Here is an 18163-nt window from a genome sequence, read left to right as displayed (position 1 = left end):
GGTTGAGTACCTACGTCAAACGCTGCTTTCTTTGGCCTTTAATCACAGATTGAACTAACAACATGAGAACAAACTGTGTGGCTAGTAGCAAAATGCCTAAAGATCCAATTACAACGGTTTATTTGCCTTGTCTGTCATAGAATTCCATCTAAATGTAGACAACACTGATTCATTCGTTCAGTTAGGATTGATTCATAGGTCAGCGTCATGTAGCTAAACAACATGCTTTCTGAAAACTGTACAAAGACTGGATAAAAACTGAGTGCGAAAGCAGGCACTGTCCAAAGAGACACTTTGAAAGTTGAACTATTGCTGAAGACCAATTACAAGAAAGTTGGGCCATTGGAAAGAAAATACAAACAAATTCAAAGCTGTTGCTCAATATGACAGTAAACGCAGATTCAGAAATGATACAATTCAGGTTTTAATTGTTGACTCTTGTTGACCCAATGAGGTCACCTCCTAGTTATGGTCCTTCATCCACTGTTCAGTCCAATGCACGATCTGCTCCAGGTTGTGCTCCATGTCCTCAGGAGTGTTGCTGGGAAGCTGGTGGACAATCTCCTTACTGTAGGCCTCCATGGCTTCCTCATAGATGGTCTGGAAGATCTCACATTGCACATTGTCCTGCAGCTTCTTTCCCGTGTAGCCCCTTTCAGTCACAAAGAAGACAGGGACAACTGTTCAATGGTTAAAACGATGAATTATCACTCAAATACAAAGAGACAGGGAGACAAGTCTCACGGCACTTGCTATTCCTAGAACCTGGATGGCTCAGCCACATGTTCACAGTCATTATGCAGTAGTAGAGAATGACTGTGGTGCCTATGATAGAGCTACATTTACGACGAGCAGTGACAGCTCTGCTCTCGTCTGTATGCAGAAGGTGCTGAAGCTGGTTAGAGCTTGGAGCTGCAGGCAGCCATGTGTCTGGGCTCCCAGCCACAGAGGTATCATGTGTTTGTCCAAGCAGACGGTGTCACAGCTTCAAAAGCACCGTTTTAAATTTAAACTGTTAATAGCTGCCATATGCTACGTAATAATTCAATGACAAAACCAGTGTAGCGTACTGCAGGCTAACACTGTAGTGAAGAACTATCACATTATTTAACTATGATTCATTCATGAATCAGAAATCTCAGTTTTCACTTCAGCAGCAAATGTGTTTCCCTCCAAATCAAACGCTGTCATGTTGCAGCCTCATTTCAAAACTCTTCAAATTCCACTCGCACCTGTAATTCTGCACAGAGTGCAACGGCTTTGCTTTAAATTCTTCCAAATGTTTTAAAAACAAAAACATGTAGCTAACAGGGCAACGAGACACAAAATTCACGGTTCGATATTTTTTCGATACAAGAAAATGTTCATGCCCTTTTTTAATTTGTCATTTATTAAAATTATAAATATATATTTTTTCTCAAAAGTACAGTTTTTAAATTTAATGTTGCTGAAACAACAAAGTAATAAAATAATAAATCTGATGGAGAAATCCCTCATCTTTGTAAAAGAGTTTATTACAGAGAAATGTCTCTTTCCAAAATAAAAGCTCTACTATACGCTTCTTCTGGGCTATATTCTCAGCAGCATATTAAACATATCAGGTCCCCATAAGGAGAATCATGTGCTAACGGCTGTCTAAATGACTCGGCTAAAGTTTGTAGCATGCGTGCTTGTTGTTTTTGTCTGCTTCCACTTGTCTTTGCACGAGGATGATGTCGGAGTAAATGTGCAGTCATATTCGTTGTGTTCCCACTAGTGCTGTCAGCGTTAATCTGAAATTATGTTAACGCCACAACACGGCAAATCTCCGTTAACGAGCTACCGCGGATCACCCCGTGCGTGGGGCTGGACGGCAAACACGTTAACGAGCTAACTGCGCTAACACACTAGTTCCCACCAATGTAATTGAGCATTGCTGGCACATCCAACATACTGTTTTACTTTAGTCCATGACGCGCTTACCTTCAGGGTCATACGTCACAAAATAGTTCCAAACGCCAGATCTGAATGAGGGTGGGGGAGGTTCAATTTGCCATGTTGCAACGAGCTTAGCTTCTGTCTCGCTAGCTTGCCCTGCGCTCAGTGGATCTGCGCTCGACAGTGCAGCCTAGGCGGAGTAGTCGAGCGCAGATCCACTGAGCGCTCAACACGGACAGCATCGTCAGAAGAAAAGTTGATAAAATAAATTAAAAATTTTGTATTGTTCATACATATGCGTACCGAACCGAAAGCACTGTATCGAACGGTTCAATATCGATACGAGTATCGTTGCACCCCTAATAGATAAGTAATCACAGTCGTCCTGTTTCCACTGATCATCTGTCAGATGTTTCTGTAAGTTGGCTGAATCCACCTGTTTGACCGGACTTGGACACACACCTGTCTATATAAGGTAAACGTCAGAGCACAAACCAGTCCATGGAGTCTAAGGAACTGTCTGAGACCTCAGAGGACTGTATCTGCACCCAGAGCCACCAACAAAGGAACCAGCGGGACTCTTCCAATCTGAGCGATTCATTCAGAAAGGGCTGAGTCAGGGAGGGGACCAAGAACCCGATGATCCCTCTGACAGAGCTCCGGTGTGGCTTTGTGGAGAGAGGATAACATCAATCAGCCCTGAAGTGGCCAGACAGAAGCTGCTCCTCGGTTAAAGGTACATGACAGCCCACTGTGAACTGGCCAAGTGTCACCTGAAGGACTCAGACCACGAGAAACTGAAGTGTGTGGTCTGATGAAACAAAGACTGAACCACACAGCCAAGATAACAAAGGAGTGACAGGAGCCCGGTGAGCCCCACTGAACGTCTCTGCACAGGCCTGATAAAGCTGATGGAGCTGGAGAGGCTCTGCAAAGAAATCTGGAGAAATGTGCAGAAATAGACACACCAGGCTCGTAGCATCGTACTCATACTGCCAAAGGTGACTCAACAACGTTTCGAGCAAAGGCTTATGTGCGTGTTACATTTGTTTTTTTTATTTTTAATAAATCTGCAAGAATTTCAGCTTGTGTTACTTTGTCATTCTGAGGTCTGATGTGAACACTGAGTGTAGTCCACTGTGGAGCCTGTAACATGGCAGCGCTGTGATGAACGCTCTGCAAGCAGAAACAAACCCAGGTGTTGTTACCTGGCCTCCAGTCGAGTATACAGCTGTGTGTTGTCTGTGCGCAGGACAAAAACGATGTCGAACCAGCGCTCGGGGAACAGGTCACAGCCGTGATAGTCCACGATCACGCCTCCGTCACTCATCTTTTCATCCAGCTCATCCACCACCTGCAGAACACCAACAAGCTGCAACACTGACACTCGATGCACACGACAATCTACCTGTTAGCAAAACGTTTGTTTTTCTGCAAGCAGCAAAATTCTGCTAGAAAGAATAAACAGAAATCCATCAACTTAGTGGGGAGGTGGGCTCTGAGAGGGGAAACCAAAGTGTGCTGTGGCAGAATATCCAGACATTTATCATTTATGTAATAATGATATTTAATAAAGCTCAGCACATCTAACAGCTGTGAACACAGTCACAGGCCCTCTTTCTTCCCCTGCTTTAATGATGGAGAGAAATGTGTCTCCAAAAGGCTGCAGATGCTTACAATGTGCTCCACAGGCGTAAACTAAGATGTACACATGAACACACACAAATAAGAAGCAATCATTTTACAAATGCATCCACCTGATCATTTATGCACAGTTATTACCTTCAGCTCACAGATCTGATCATTTTCTCTTTCAAAGACCTTCCTGCTGCTGGTCTGAGGGTTGTTGTCAGACTGCGTTTGTGCTCATTGTTGGGCATTAAAAAAAAAGTGGTTTGGATTTTCAGGAAGGAGTCGCTCTCATGACTCATCAAGTGACGTCACTGACTGAGTAACTGGTGGGATGCTCTTTGAAAAAGTAGCAGGTAGCAGGTACTGGTGAGTATAAATGCTGAATCTCTCTGTAATCTGTCTGCCTCAGACATCGTTGTGTTTCTCTGCTCTACAGTCCAGTGTGGACGTTCACTCACCCTGTCCTCATCCAAAATGGGGCACTGGTACTCGTCATCATATCCATCAAACAGTTGTCCTGGGGGGGAAAAAAGATCCATGTTTCATATGCAGAGTTCAGATTCAGTGTGATTGAAAGCAGGGCCATCAACAGAATCATTGGCTGTAAATCACTTTGTGCAGACGAGTTAGTGAAAGTGTAATAATTGTACCGAGAACATGATTCCTGCTTTGGGTCACAGTGTGCTGTAAGTACAAGAACATGGAAAAGATGGTGCAGACAGCTGCACCTGGTCAGAGTGGACGGGGACAAATGCCAGGATGTTGATGGCTCCGCCCTCGTGCAACACAAATCATGTGTGTGACATCAGGAGAAACAATACGATGAGTCTGTTCCACTCATGTACCAGAGGAGATCTGTGAGGGCACAGCAGCTGTGACAGCCGTCACCTCCACAGTCAGCCTTTGTGTCACAACACTAGTTTATTCTCAGAATGATCAGGAACACTTTGTCCTGGTAGATGTTTCTGTCTTAGTGTCCATTAGTTCCTTTACCTTCCTGGGCCAGGTCTCCTATGTTGACATAGGTCAGCCCCGTGCGCTGGGCCAGTTCCTTTCCTAGAGTGGTTTTTCCAACTCCGGGAGTCCCTGTAGGAAGAAGAGTTAACAGCTGAATTCAAATTCAAAGTTAGTCTATATTAAAGATTTGACTTTATCCCATCTGGTGATGAGCCTTCCGATTGATTCTGCAGTAAAATGCTCAGTTTTGTTCTTCAGCTCCCCACCTGGCATTTAATCATTCAGTAAGAAATACAGTGATACTGGTGCTACTGCTGTGAACGTCTCTGCTGTGACTCGAGGCTATAAAGTAGTGATAGTGATGGTATTTTAATCTTCTGTTGACCATCTAGTTTACCCATTTAACTCATAACTGACTTCAGGAGGCACAGACACGCCCCTCTCATTAAAAACAGAGAACACCTTCAGGTTTCTGGGCACCAACATCTCAGCTGGACCCATCACCCTGGTGAAGAAGGCCCAGAAGCAGCTACACGTCCTCTGTGTCCTCAGGAAGAAGAACCTGGACCAGGAGCTGCTGCTGGCCTCCTACTGCTCCTCAGTGGAGCGCATGCTCTCCTACTGCCTGGCGTTTGTCCTCAAGACCCACTGAGAAGAGGAAGGCTGCACAGAGCATAATTAACACCGACCAAAAAAGTCTGGAGACAATCGCCAGATCCTCCTGTCTCAGGAAAACCAGGGCCATCACAGGTGAGCCCTCGCACCCTGCTGCGCTCTGGTTGGTGCCTCAGGTCAATCAGGTCCACACGAGGCCCCCCCCCATTGGAAGCCCCAGGTTATCATGACATTAATGCCCATGGTTATTGTACCTTTGATTATATAACGGGTTAGTAGGTTACTCACATGTTTAAAGGGGGAACTATAGTAAAGATAAATAATAGATGCTAAATGGACTTGAAGCTGCTGGAACAGCGTCAGTGTGCTCTGGCAGTAAGCACATGCCCTGCTCCAAAACACAGCACTTCATCCTCCCCGCGTGCACGGAGGCTCGAGCATAGTGGGGACGGCAGCTCCACGCGAACAGACACGTTTCACCGTAGAATCAGTCAGAATAACTTTGGTGACACGTGGGTCCAAGCGGCAAACGCTCCAAAAGTATACCCCATGACACAATTACTGGGGTTGTTCATCATGTCGCCCCTCTGTGTGCGTGGGACGGGTTCAAATCTAACAGCATCCAAATACACTGCACACCATTTTTATCATCGTTATTGTCGCAGCTGCAGCTCCACAGGACGTGATGGCTGAGATCAGATCACGTTCTCACCTCCCGTGATCACAAACATGTTGAACACTAACTACCCAACGTAACCACAGCGCAGGCTTCACGTCTACAGCAGGGTCACCTGCAGAGAGTAACCGGGTATATGAATGCACCAAACCTGTCAGCAGGATGTTTGGCTGCTTCTTCGTCTTCATAGCTCCGCAGACACGTGTTTGCTGATCGACACCTGAAAGTCAGAGCAGTGCTGTTATTCCTCCACGTCGTTCCAGTCACACCAGTAACGGCCACAGTTAACTAACAAACCTGGAAAACTGGGAACCAGTTCGATGTAAAACTTTGTTTTGTTGTACGCTATAACCGGACTGACTCCACTGCCGTAAACTGAAGCTTTACGTCAATATTACGTCAGTTGCAGTCAGTTAGCGACAGTTAGACAATTAGTTGTCGGAGTTTAAATTTTACAGCTCGGCACGAAGTGTGTGGCAGCGCTGAAACGTGTGATTGATTTAAACTGAAGTTTCCTTTGTACCCGGACACGAGTGCGAATCTCCGAGAAGCCAGGCGTGTTTCGTACGAGGTAAAGCGATGTTATATTAGCTTAACAGAAGCTGCCGTCCGAGTATAAACTGTAAAATGTGTAATTAGCTAAACAACAGTAGCCCGAGAGACGTTTGTTATGAGTTTGACAGTTGACAGAGGTCCTGAGTCTCTGTGGCTTAACGAACAGACGCAGTAAGTTAAAGGTATTGTTGTCCCGAGTGCTGCGATATTTACGGGCTGTTTCTCTCTGTGTCGTCGCCAGCAGCTGTTCAGGTCTCCAGTCCTTCACTGTTATACTGCTCTCTATGGGAAACAGCAGCTTTAAGGATGAACAAGCTTTCTGTGGCAGATAAAGCTGCTGAGCGCAGGGTAAGTAACACAGTACGGGAGCCCGGGGTCAGTGGGGTCACACTGCAAACAGGAAGAATAGAAACTGTTACTTTATTACGCTTCATTTATAATCCACGTCCATGTGACGTTGTTTGGATGAGGAGGGTCCAGAGTAGAGTTTCTGTTTGGTTTAAATATATTTATGTCACTAAACTTCAAAACTCTGATGCTTCTTTCATACAGCCCAGCCAGCACTGACCCAACATTTAGGATCGTACAATAACCACTCTGACGTGCTAATACACACCTCAAATACTTAAGACCAGCAAATTGTCAAATCAATTATATCGTCAGTTATATCTTATCGCAAATTTTCAAATGTATATCGTGATAAATATTTTTGGTCATATCGCCCTGCTCTACTTCCTATTTATATAACAGGCAAACCACTGGGTGGATCCGTCCTTTATTGATTTGAGAGAGGAATGTTCTTCTCTGTCTGGAAGAAGAAATGGCAACCCTGTTTTATGCTCCAAGGCTGAGATAAAGAGGAAGAGGAAAAGAGAAGCTAGCGTCTCCTACCTGCTCAAAGAGTCGTCTCAACTGGACCAGAATGAGCCCTGGGTGGACAAATACTCACCCCGCTCACAGGTCAGCACCTTTGCTTGTCATGTACAAACTGCCCTTCACAACACAGTCCACCCACAACAGCTCAGGTTCAAGTCCGGCGTGCTGTCATGAGCTTTCAAGGCCCTGCATAGCACGATGGAGTCCCCTGATGGGAAACCTTCTGGTACCCACTCAGGGTCTGCAAGAAAACTGCTCTGAGCTGAACTCACAAGTGTACCCAGTGATGCTGGTCGCCTCTCAGCAGGGGTAACTGTAGACTGGAGTCCAGTCACAGAAAGACTGTTTAATCAGAATAAAGCATCAGGACAGTAAGTTTTGATCTGTTGATCAGTTTCAGCTGCTTTGGTGTTACTGAAATTAGTAACAGGTGAGCCAGAGGGGCAACAACGAGACAACTCCCAAACCAGAGTGGTTTTACAGGTGGAGGTCCCTGATAGTTACACCTCATCTCTTTTGTTTTTGCATTTGTCTGGGCTCGTTGTCTCAACCAGTAACACGAGGTGACACCTCAGGGCTCGCAAAATTTCAAAATCCCTGGTAGCCCTTCGGGCAGGGACTCTTCAGTTTTTGGTAGCCCAAAATAAATTTAAGTAGCCCGAATAAAAAAGGGAGCAGTTTTTTGATTGATGTTTTGTTTCCTTTACAATATTATACATTAAAGTATAATATTGTAATGGAAACAAAACATTAATCAAAAAATTGTTGAAACACAAATTACAACATTGTATAAAATTACAATCATCAACTCAAATACTTGGTTCTAATTGAACAGAAATTTCTATGAACATGTAAGAACTGTGTAGGACATGAATCTGTGTCAGATCCTGAATTTGAAATTTCCACTGAAGTCACGGGTAAGAGGCAAGTGGAACCAAGATCGAGGCCATTTGCTTTTTTTTTAAGTTTGCCAAGACTGCTAAATTGTGCCAGTGGTAGTTCACTCTGTGCAACATAGTAGCTGTTCTAAACAGATTTTTCAGGTTTATTTTTAGTATGTTATTTGCAATTGGTGTTTGTTCTGGGAAAGATATTGCAGACTGAGCAATAATGCATTTCTTGCATTTCTCATGGGTTCTAATGGGGGCCTTTCATAAAATTACTGGTCCCAGTAACAAAGGTGCTTGTCGACTCAGAAATCGAGGGAAAACCAACAACACACCCGGCAGAACATTATGTTATTTACACGGGTGCACATAAGTGGTCGCATGTGCGCATTCGCTGTCAAAATAAAAGACGTGCACCAGATAAGAAGTTGCAACGCGCACACCAAAGTAATTGCTTAAAGGAGCTTCTTCAACATCTTTAAGAGTTCTAAACAAATGTCTGTCCTCCTCCTGAAAATCTTATGTACGCAAACGCGCGTTGCAACTTCTTATCTTGTGCGCGTTTTTTATTTTGACAGTGAATGCGCACCTGCAGACCACTTATGTGCAGCCCTGGTTATTTAGCTCGTCATATTGCAGCCACAGAAATTCTTTTGTCCATGAAACCATAAAGCTGCACTTTCTTTTTGCCTTATAGTCTGATTTGTCATAACTTTTCCGTTTTGTGGTAAGCTTTTCTTTGGCTGTCACTTCTTCACCCTGACCTGTCTTATTTGGCTCAGCAGAACTAAAATATATATCCTGCTGCTTTTACACACGCACTCACATAACTCTCAGCGATTCTCTGCGCGATCAACCTCTCACATGTTTAAGCTGCGGGAGATTTCACTTGTCATGTTTGCATAGTAAGCTAACGATTGATAAGACGATGTCAGAGGAATTGGTGCGCAAATTATCATCACTCACCAATCAGTGCTGTCGCTCTCTATACACAGTTCGCGCGATTGCAAAGTGAAAGCAAAAAACAAGCGCAAATTCTGGCTCACCGATGCCAATGACATAATTACCCAGCTACATTTCCGAAAGAATGCAAAAGCATTGACATAGATTTTTCCTTTCTATGATAGCCCGACGGGCAGGGCAGAGATAGATTTTGGTAGCCCGACTGGAAAAAGCGCTAGCTCCGGAACGTCGGGCTAGCGATTTTGCGAGCCTTGCACCTGGACCCTACAGAGGCTGTAGTCATGGTCCAGGATGGCACATCAATACATTAGCATTGCTGCATCTCCCAGCACAGCTGGAGGAGAATCCAGGAGGCTGGCAGTTCTTCTAGGAGAGCTGGACAAGGCCGTAAAGGTCCTTAACCTGTCAGCAGGGCCAGTATCGATGAGCATTGTGAGAGCTACAAAAAATGTTTCTGACCAAGCAATCAGAATTAGACTTCCGAGGGTTAGCCGAGGCCCCGGTGTCCTCTAGTGGACCCTGTGCTCGCTGCCTGGCACCATGAAGCCTGATTGGCATTTACCATCGAGCTCCAGAATTGGCACCTCTGACGCCATAAGAGCAGGCTTGGAGCTGAAAGCACATGTGGTAGACATAATGGGTCTCGAGAACCTGTGGAGAACCTCCCTGTAAAGTCATTCAGCATGACTGGTTTGCTGGTGGTTCAGCGGTGGCGTGAGGAGGTATACCCATGGAGGGACGCACAGACCTCTGCAGGGTAAGCAACAGCGCCCTGGCTGTCATTAGGTGCTGGGCTGGAACCCTTGGACCGATGGTCAGACTGTGTGCTGGTGCAGTGGGCTCCTCTTGGTGCACAACAACGCCCAGCCTCATGTGGTGAGAGTATGCAGTCGCTCCTGGAGGATAGTATTGACTGGCCCCCAGGCTAAATGACACAAATCCAAAAGAACACCTCTGGGATGTTAAGGCTACGTTCACACTGCAGGCGAAAGCGCATCAAATCCGACTTTTCTGACCCTCTGCGACCATCTATCCGATAATGGTGTGACAGTGTGAACGGCACAAATCTGATCTGGGTCACTTTGGTATGTGGTGCTGAATCAGATACATATCTGATGTTTTAGAAAGCTGCTGTTTGACGGTCACGTCGCATTAAATCCGTTTTTTACGTCACTGACACAAGACAGACGCCAATTATCAGCGCCGGAGAAGACATCGTGAACACTTCCTGTCCATCCAGCGAAACTGTTGGGAAGACAACGTGAACATTTTATTTGTTCTGTATAATCTGCAGATTCTGACAGAAATCTGCAGCTATCCTTTGAAGCTCCGCTCCTCTAAAACAGCAGTAAGGATCATTATTAGGCCAAATGTAGATAAAATAACTTTATAACTTAAAGCAAATTGGGAAACGTAAAGTCCGAAGTCTTTATATTAAGGTCATCAGTCAAACAATACTGTTGCTCTGGGTCTAAACAGAGCGCGTTGTGTGTGACGTCTTCTTTTGCGCATGCGCTGCTTTGAGCGTCACACTAGAGCGCGTTTGCTGTCACATTTTATTTGTAGTGTGAACGAGCAGACAAAAAAATCTGATTTGATCAAAAAATCTGAATTGAGCATTAAGACCTGCAGAGTGAACGTAGCCTCAGTTTTTGTTCCATCTGATGCTGCCAGCCAGCAGCTGTCCATGAGCTCAGTGATGGCCTGTCTGAGGTCTCCCACAGCTCATCTCAGAGCATGCTGTGTCAGGTTTGCCTGCAGGGGCCATTACAAACTGTCATTTTCCCACTTTGACTTTGACGTGTCTATAGACTGATTTTGACTAATTCCCGACACGTTACAGTCAGTGTAGATCTACAGGACGATTTCTCTCCATTGAGATCTGATCAATGTGTTCCTTTCATTTTTTGAACAGTGTGTTTGTAGGTTTGGCCAATCAGCACTCGGGAGAAGTTCATTTGAAGTTTAAAGGCCTTGTGAGACTAAATCTGTATTAATGTTTGTCAGTTGTTGCAGGTTTGGTTGTGTTTGTGTGGAAGATGAACGATCCTGTGTTTGTGACGAGGTGTTGACGCTGACTGTGTACTGAGCGGTTTGTGTCCCTCTCTGCAGGCTGAACTAGCCGTCCACAAGAAGAAGATTGAGGAAGTGGAGAAGTGGATCAGAGTTCACACCAACACAAAGGTAACTGCATCCTTACACTGAGTGAATCACGTTCAAGCAGTTTATGCTCTGATTGTTCTTTGAGTAACAGAGATAATAATGCTTCATCCTCCCTGACAAAGAGAAAATGAGTGATTGCTGGTGGAAACCAGACTGTCCCTGTGTGGACATGTGGCTCAGCCTGAGTCGTGATCATTTTAGGCCCTGTTGTCTGAGGAGGCTGTAAAGTCGGAGATTCAGTTTGAGCCTTTCATCTACAGAGCGGTATTTTGCTGCTGACGGGGCCGTCGGGCTGTGGAAAGACGGCCACAGTCCGCGTGCTGTCCCTGGAGATGGGCCTCAGGGTTCAGGAGTGGATCAGTCCCACAAACCTAGAAGCGTACAGCAGCAGTCATGGTGAGGAAACATCTGTCTGTCCTTACACGTGTCAGTGGGACAGTCATCAGCATGAAGATGTTACCTGTAGAAGTTCAGCCCTCACCTGTGCTTACTAATGCGAATTCATTTAACAGGATAATCAGTTTCTGTCTGAACTGGAACAATGAAGAAAGAATGTGTTTGGTGTGTTACTGCTGTGAAAGCCTGTTTATCGGCCCTTACACGGGGCCTCGTTTGTTAGGAAAATACATCTGTGGGCTCCAATGTTGTATTTGCAAATCTTCTGTCAGCCAAACAGCTTCTTCTGCCCCAGGATTGGTGAATAACAGCAGCTGTGAGCGTGGAGTGGAGCAGTGTGACCAGCACAGAGGCAGCTCCCAGCTGCTGTAGCTGTGTGTGGTTCCTCCACTGCTGCCTGTGTGTTTAATAAATTGTCAGTTGTTGATGTTATCGTTTCTTCAGACCAATAAACTGCACTAAACAAAAGTCAGTAGCAGGATGACGCCATCGGCACCGTTTAAAGCGTCATAAACAGGCTTTCCAGCTGCATCAGATTCATACAAGAAGCATTGCAACAACAAAGTAACTGACAGAGACAAATCTCCTTATTTCTTTACTTGTGCTAAATTAGGACATTTTGGCAAATGTGAGATGTTGCAGATGGAGAGCGAAGTTTATCTGCACTGAGCAAACCGCTGCTCATCAGGAAGTCTAGAAATGTTAACCAGATAGCACATCATACCAAAGAGTCTGTGTTCTCATGTGTGGAGGTGATTACTCCTCAGGTGATTACTCCTCAGGTAACCAAACATATAGAGCTGGAGGGTGTGGGGGCAGAGTGACCAGTGCTAACAGACGACCACGCTGCCTACACTGTAGCACACAGACTTCTGCTTCTCGTCTCTGATGCTCTGAACTTTTACCAGAGTGGCGAATGAACGGCTTCTCCTGCAGCTCGCAGTCGTCACAGTTCCAGGATTTCCTGCTCAGAGCCAACAAATACAGCTGCCTGAAGATGGCAGGAGATGGAGGAGTCACGCACAACAAGCTCATCCTGGTGGAGGTATGACACAGACTACTCCAGTGTTTCACTGCTGTTCATTTCATACGACTGTACAGCTGTGGGAAGATATTATGGTCTGTATTTCAGTTTGATTGTTGCTTCATTTCCTCATCGCTCAGGCTGGAAGGCAGGTTAGAAATCCCCCGTTATTCATGGTGATGTCGAAGGCACGGCTCAGCACATGTAACGTATTTAACAGAAGTACTCTGGTGTGGAAACAGCGCTGCGATTCATCGTCTCGTGTTATGCTCCGGGATTTGTGCTGTCACACAGTTCACTCGTTCTTCACTGGCAGTGTGCAGGGGTCACTAACACATCGAGGAGTCTGCGTCTATAACACGGCTCAGTTATGAAAGCAGAAAACTGTACAGTGCCGCTAACTGGTCCCAGTACAGGCACCGACCACGAGGCGTGTGAAAGAGTAAGGACAGAAGTCACTAATGAGAAACAAAAAGAGCCGTCGGACGCTCGCCGTCAACACCAGACTCCCCGCGGTGCGCCACAAAGACTCAGAGACACGAGCAGCAACACAAACACTCGAGTTGCATCATTTATTTAATGAGTGTTTGAGGACGTGCAGTGTGAGACCCGTCTGACACGTGGACGAGTCAAACAGCCCTGTGAGAGCTCAATGCTGCCCTTCAGCAGAGACGCCACAGTCTGCAGACTCGTGGCGCCCACATGGGCTCAGCCACTGAATGAAAGGTCCCATAGACACCACAGTGCTGCATATGATCCCTGCTGATCTGTGCTGTTGTTTTCATTTTTAATGTTGTCTTTTACTTTAACACAATATTGCCTAACTGTGGTTCAGGGGGTTGGGGAGCTCATCTTGTGATCAGAAGGTCGCCGGTTTGATCCCCAGATCTGTCTCTGTCGTTGTGTCCTTGGGCGAGACGCTTCACCTGCCGCCTACTGGTGTTGGCCAGAGGGGCCGATGGTGCGATATGGCAGCCTCGCCTCTGTCAGTCTGTCCCGGGGCAGCTGTGGCTACAACTGTAGCTGCCTCCACCAGTGTGTGAATGTGAGAGTGAATGAATAGTGGAATTGTAAAGCTCTATATAAATGCAATCCATTATTATTATTAACTGATGCATATAAACTGTATAGTGGTGTAAAGCAGTTATGTTTAACATGCGTTATACTCACGTGTGCCTCTGCAGGATCTGCCAAACCAGTTCTACAGGCAGCCCGGAGCCCTGCATGAGGTCCTGAGGTAAGACCTGATCCCAGGACTCTGTGCCATGACAAACATCTTCAAACACATTTTCATGTCAGACAGAGCATCAACAAATAAATGCAACCTGCAGTTCTTAAATGATTTTATTTATTAGGGTAAAAACTATCCAAACACATTACCGACTGTAGAGCAGGGGTGTCGGACTCCAGGCCTCGAGGGCCGGTGTCCTGCAGGTTTTAGATCTCACCCTGGGTCAACACACCTGAATCAGATGTTTAGTTCATTACCAGGCTTCTGGAGAACTTCAAGACATGCTGAGGAGGTCACTTAGCCGTTTAAATCAGCTGTTGGTTCAAGGACACATCTAAACCTGCAGGACACCGGCCCTCGAGGCCTGGAGTTGCCCACCCCTGTTATAGACAGACTCGGCAGATGTATTGAGTTCTGCCCCTAATGTGAAATTTGTTTACAGCGACTTCCATGACGTGGGAAACATACTGCACATGCTCTAGACCAGGGATGGGGAACTCCAGGCTTCAAGGGCTGGTGTCCTGCAGGTTTTAGATCTCACCCTCGAGGCCTGGAGTCCGTCACCTGTGCTGTGGAGGAAGTAATCGCCCCCACTGGTTAAATCAGGGATTAACTGTGATTAACAACATTAAGATGAAAGTTCAGCTTCAACATGGAGGTGTGATTACTGACAGACCTGATGAAGTTCACTGAAGTAGGTTGTCGTGGTGCCACAGTGAGAAGAACCTGCTGAAAAACAAAGTCGTGCTCATCACTCTAGAAAAGGTTACAGAGCCACTGCTGAGGCTTTTTAAACTCAGCTGAACTAGGATGAGAGCCAGTGAACCTACCAGTGCTACCAACATGAATCCAGAGCATCATGTAAACGACACAGTGACCTTCTGATCTTCTCTGTACTTCTGCATCAACACTCTCACATCTGCAGAGCAGCGTGTTCGGGGTCCAGTCTTTACCTCCCTGTAGTCACTGCAGCTCTGCAGCTTTGCTATTTCCTCTGCTGCCTAAAATCTCCTCCTTTGAGTACAGACATTGAAATCGAGGTGCCCCTCACATCATTTTGACTCATTTCCTCAGTAGAGGATGTGACACCAGGGTGTGCGTGTGCTTCAGATGGAGGGCTCGTACAGAGAGGACAGCCCCTCGTGGTTCCTCTGTGCTACCGACCACGCTGTCAGACGCACATATTGTGTCTGTCTGTCAGGTGATCAACAACCCAGGACACGACATCCACCTGCATCACTGTCAGCTGATGGCCTGATGGTGTTAAACACTCTGAAAAGTCAACGATCGCGTCCTCGTCGTGCTGACAGAAAGTGTCTTTCTTTTCATCATACCTGCAATTTTTCACAGTTCATTTGTTTTCACACAGCAAACAAGTTTCTGTCCTTTCAATGATTTCTTTGAACACACAGTGTTGAAGGTAGGATTACAAGGATACCCAATGGATTGGGTCTCCTTGTTGGTCTTCAGACAACAATTCTGACGGCTAAAGAACCAAATGGGACAGGCAAGGAAAAAAAAAAAAGAAAAAAAGAAGGTAGTATTACAGGGTAAATACTTAGTTACACCAGCATTCCTAGATTACATTTAGGAGCAGGTTGGCCTGATCGAAGCCTTGCTGCAGTCAGTGGTCTGTACACTGACTGCACTGTAAGTTTATACTGTTTGTGTCAAAGCAGTGCTGTGTGATTCCTGCTCTCAGATTCTGTCCTTGTGTCTTTCAGGCGTTTTGTGAGGACCAGTCAGCGCCCCCTGCTGTTCATCGTGTCAGACAGCCTGAGTGGAGACAGCAGTTCACGCTTCCTTTTCCCCAAAGACGTCCAGGAGGAGCTGGGCATGAGCAGCATCAGGTTCTGGAAACTGCTGTTACACACACTTCAGGTCTTGGTTTGTGTAGTCAGAGCTCGATTTATTAAATAAGCAGCTAATTATGCATTCAGAGCCTGAAATGAACCCTGGGAAGATGAACATGTGGATGCACAGTGAAATCAGACCACACGTCTCAGCGCGCCCATTGCAGCAGGAGAAGATGGGCGGGAGGCCACCTATAGGCATCCCAGGGAGGGGCAGCGGGTATTTCCGGGGGGGGGCAAGCCCCAGACACAGCTACAGCTACACACACAAAGGCCACTTGCTCAGTTACTCCGTCACTCACACTTGACCCCCCCACCCACTGATGACCCAAGTCTTTGGCCCATCTGCACATTGTCCCAACACCAGTCGTCCACTCAGTTACAGACACACAGTGAAGGGACAGACAGACAGACGGTCTGGATCTGGGACAAACTGCACCAAGCAGCCGCTGCTCGCTCGCCTGGAGGCCCCACCCAGTGGGCCTGTGGACACCCACGAGCCCCCCCAGTGCAGACCAGACATCTGCACTGGGGGTGAAGCAGCCAGGAAGGCGCAGACCTTTACATGCTTATTGGCAGCCTGACTCTGGAGGCATCTACGTACCAATATGAGGTCACGTTAAGGCGCCACCTAGTGGCAACATTAAATATGTATAATCATGCAGCATGCATAAAATTACACATGAGTTTAGCTGATGTGCATCACCTTCCACAGGTGATGCACATCAGTGTGCATAGATGTTTGGTATGTAAACGACGCAGCACCCAGTTAGCGTGCTATTGTGCAAACAACCACGTGACCACGTGACTGCTGACCTCACACGTGCAGCGTGGTGTCAGAGCGTTCGCCGCTGCAGCTTTCATGTTTGAATTCAGCCCTGAAAGAGTCGATCGTGACATTTAGTGCATCTCAAAGCCCAGAGAGCTGTTTGTGTTCCTCATTGTGTAACAGCGTTGTGTGTCTGTGTGTGTGTTCCAGCTTTAATCCAGTGGCTCCAACAGCAATGATGAAGGTTCTCACTTGCATTTCCACCCAGGAGGCAGCAAAGGTGAGACTCTGTTCACAGTCATTTGCATACGTGTGTGTTTGTTGTCTGCATTGTGTTCGTGTGCTGTTCTAAGCAGAGCTGCAGAAGCATGTGCGTCCCAGACCAGACGCTGTTGGAAACGCTGTGTTCAGGAAGCTCAGGAGATATTCGCAGTGCCATCAACAGCCTCCAGTTCTCCTGTTTGGCCACTGATAGCTGTGAGTATACAAATGTTACATTTACTATAAATGACTTTTGATCCTGATGATTCAGTTTATTCTCACTAAAACTTTTCAGCCGCGTCAGTGGAAACAGGTTTATGGAGGACAAAGAAGGACCGGTCAGTGTGCAGAGCTGGCTCCACAACAAGTCAGAGGAAGAAGAAGTCCAAACAGGAAGAGGAGCTCGCCATCGGAGGGAAGGATGCCGCTCTCTTCCTGTTCAGAGCACTGGGAAAGATCCTGCACTGCAAACGTTGGTCACTCCCACTTTCAGCTGCCTCTTTGCTGCTTTTGCCCTCTTTGCAGTGGCAACAGTAAAATGTCTGATCTTTGTCAGAACTTACACATTTATCCAAGTGAACAAACTCAGCTAATAAACACCTGCTATTTTCTTTTTATGTCTTTAACCCACTGACTCTGCCACTGAGCAGGGTGGAGCAGCTGCTGGGAGTCACATTTCAGTTAAGGGTCATTAAGAGGCCCTGCTGTATAATTTTAGGTAGATGAGTGTGTGTGAGCCAATCCTCAGTCACAACAACATTTACAAGAACATTAAAATCAAATCCTGAGGAGATGATGAGGTCACAGGACACAGTCACTAAATAAACTGTTACATGATGTGATGTATTACAGAGTTATAGAATGTAACAAAATAATAGATACAAAGAGTCGTAATTATAAATATCCCAGTATGTTGCATCGAGGTGTATCAGACTGGGCCATATTTCCTCTGTAGCACATGCAGAGATGGTAAAGGGTGGAGGTACTGTCCAGCTCGTCCTTACCTGACACCACCTTAAGAAGCTCCAGCTCCAGCCCACGGTGTTACTGGCCTTGTGGATCAGTTTGAGTGTGTTGGGAGTCACGACCCTCAGGCTGTGGGGTTGCCAACAGACCCGCACAGGGGCACAGGCCTCGAGGACTCACCTGATCCGGTCCTGTGGACTTGCCTGAGTCTTCTCATTTGTCTCTAAACGTGGTCGTGAGTGAAAGTGTCAGGTGTGGAAGGGGTGTCAGGGCTTTGGCAGTGGTGTGGCTGTGGATCGCAGGCTGACTACAGGTGACCTCCTGGCTCTGTGCTCGCGCTGTCAGCGCTCTGCTGTCCTGTGGGATGTGCACTAAAGTTTAGTTTCTGTTCTGTTTTTAATATAATTGTTCTGTGACTAACA

At 46.4% G+C, this 18163-nt stretch overlaps 2 protein-coding genes across 2 annotated transcripts in view; one reads left to right on the top strand and one right to left on the bottom strand.

The window, feature by feature from the left end:
* Positions 1-97: 97 nt before the first annotated feature.
* ak6 (adenylate kinase 6) lies at positions 98-6207 on the bottom strand. Its single transcript, XM_085181561.1, has 6 exons — positions 6095-6207; positions 5949-6017; positions 4543-4635; positions 4008-4066; positions 3126-3271; positions 98-652 (listed from the first exon to the last, which is right to left on the bottom strand). The coding sequence occupies exons 2-6, from the start codon at positions 5983-5985 to the stop codon at positions 463-465; spliced, it is 525 nt and encodes a 174-aa protein (XP_085037687.1). The 5' UTR covers positions 5986-6017; positions 6095-6207; the 3' UTR covers positions 98-462.
* A 395-nt stretch (positions 6208-6602) lies between these two features.
* Positions 6603-18163, top strand: part of rad17 (RAD17 checkpoint clamp loader component) — a 23639-nt gene continuing 12078 nt past the window's right edge. The window contains exons 1-10 of the mRNA XM_085181542.1: positions 6603-6700; positions 7103-7312; positions 11191-11262; positions 11502-11637; positions 12546-12682; positions 13846-13898; positions 15617-15742; positions 16725-16794; positions 16871-16991; positions 17071-17247. Coding sequence (XP_085037668.1) covers positions 6659-6700; positions 7103-7312; positions 11191-11262; positions 11502-11637; positions 12546-12682; positions 13846-13898; positions 15617-15742; positions 16725-16794; positions 16871-16991; positions 17071-17247 — 1144 coding nt within the window. The 5' untranslated portion in view covers positions 6603-6658. The remainder of the gene's footprint in view (positions 6701-7102; positions 7313-11190; positions 11263-11501; positions 11638-12545; positions 12683-13845; positions 13899-15616; positions 15743-16724; positions 16795-16870; positions 16992-17070; positions 17248-18163) is intronic.

The sequence above is a fragment of the Neolamprologus multifasciatus genome, chromosome 12 (genome assembly GCF_963576455.1).
Source record: "Neolamprologus multifasciatus chromosome 12, fNeoMul1.2, whole genome shotgun sequence".
Taxonomy (NCBI): domain Eukaryota; kingdom Metazoa; phylum Chordata; class Actinopteri; order Cichliformes; family Cichlidae; genus Neolamprologus; species Neolamprologus multifasciatus.
This window is presented reverse-complemented; position numbering and strand designations above follow the sequence as displayed.

What these genes read in the sequence shown, in the direction of transcription:
- ak6 (XM_085181561.1), bottom strand. Translation starts at nt 5,985, where the DNA reads ATGAAGACGAAGAAGCAGCCAAACATCCTGCTGACAG. An exon ending in GCCAAACATCCTGCTGACAG is followed by an intron (nt 4,636 to 5,948) that starts GTTTGGTGCATT and finishes TTCTTCCTACAG; the next exon opens with GGACTCCCGGAGTTGGAAAA. An exon ending in TATACTCGACTGGAGGCCAG is followed by an intron (nt 653 to 3,125) that starts GTAACAACACCT and finishes TGTGACTGAAAG; the next exon opens with GGGCTACACGGGAAAGAAGC.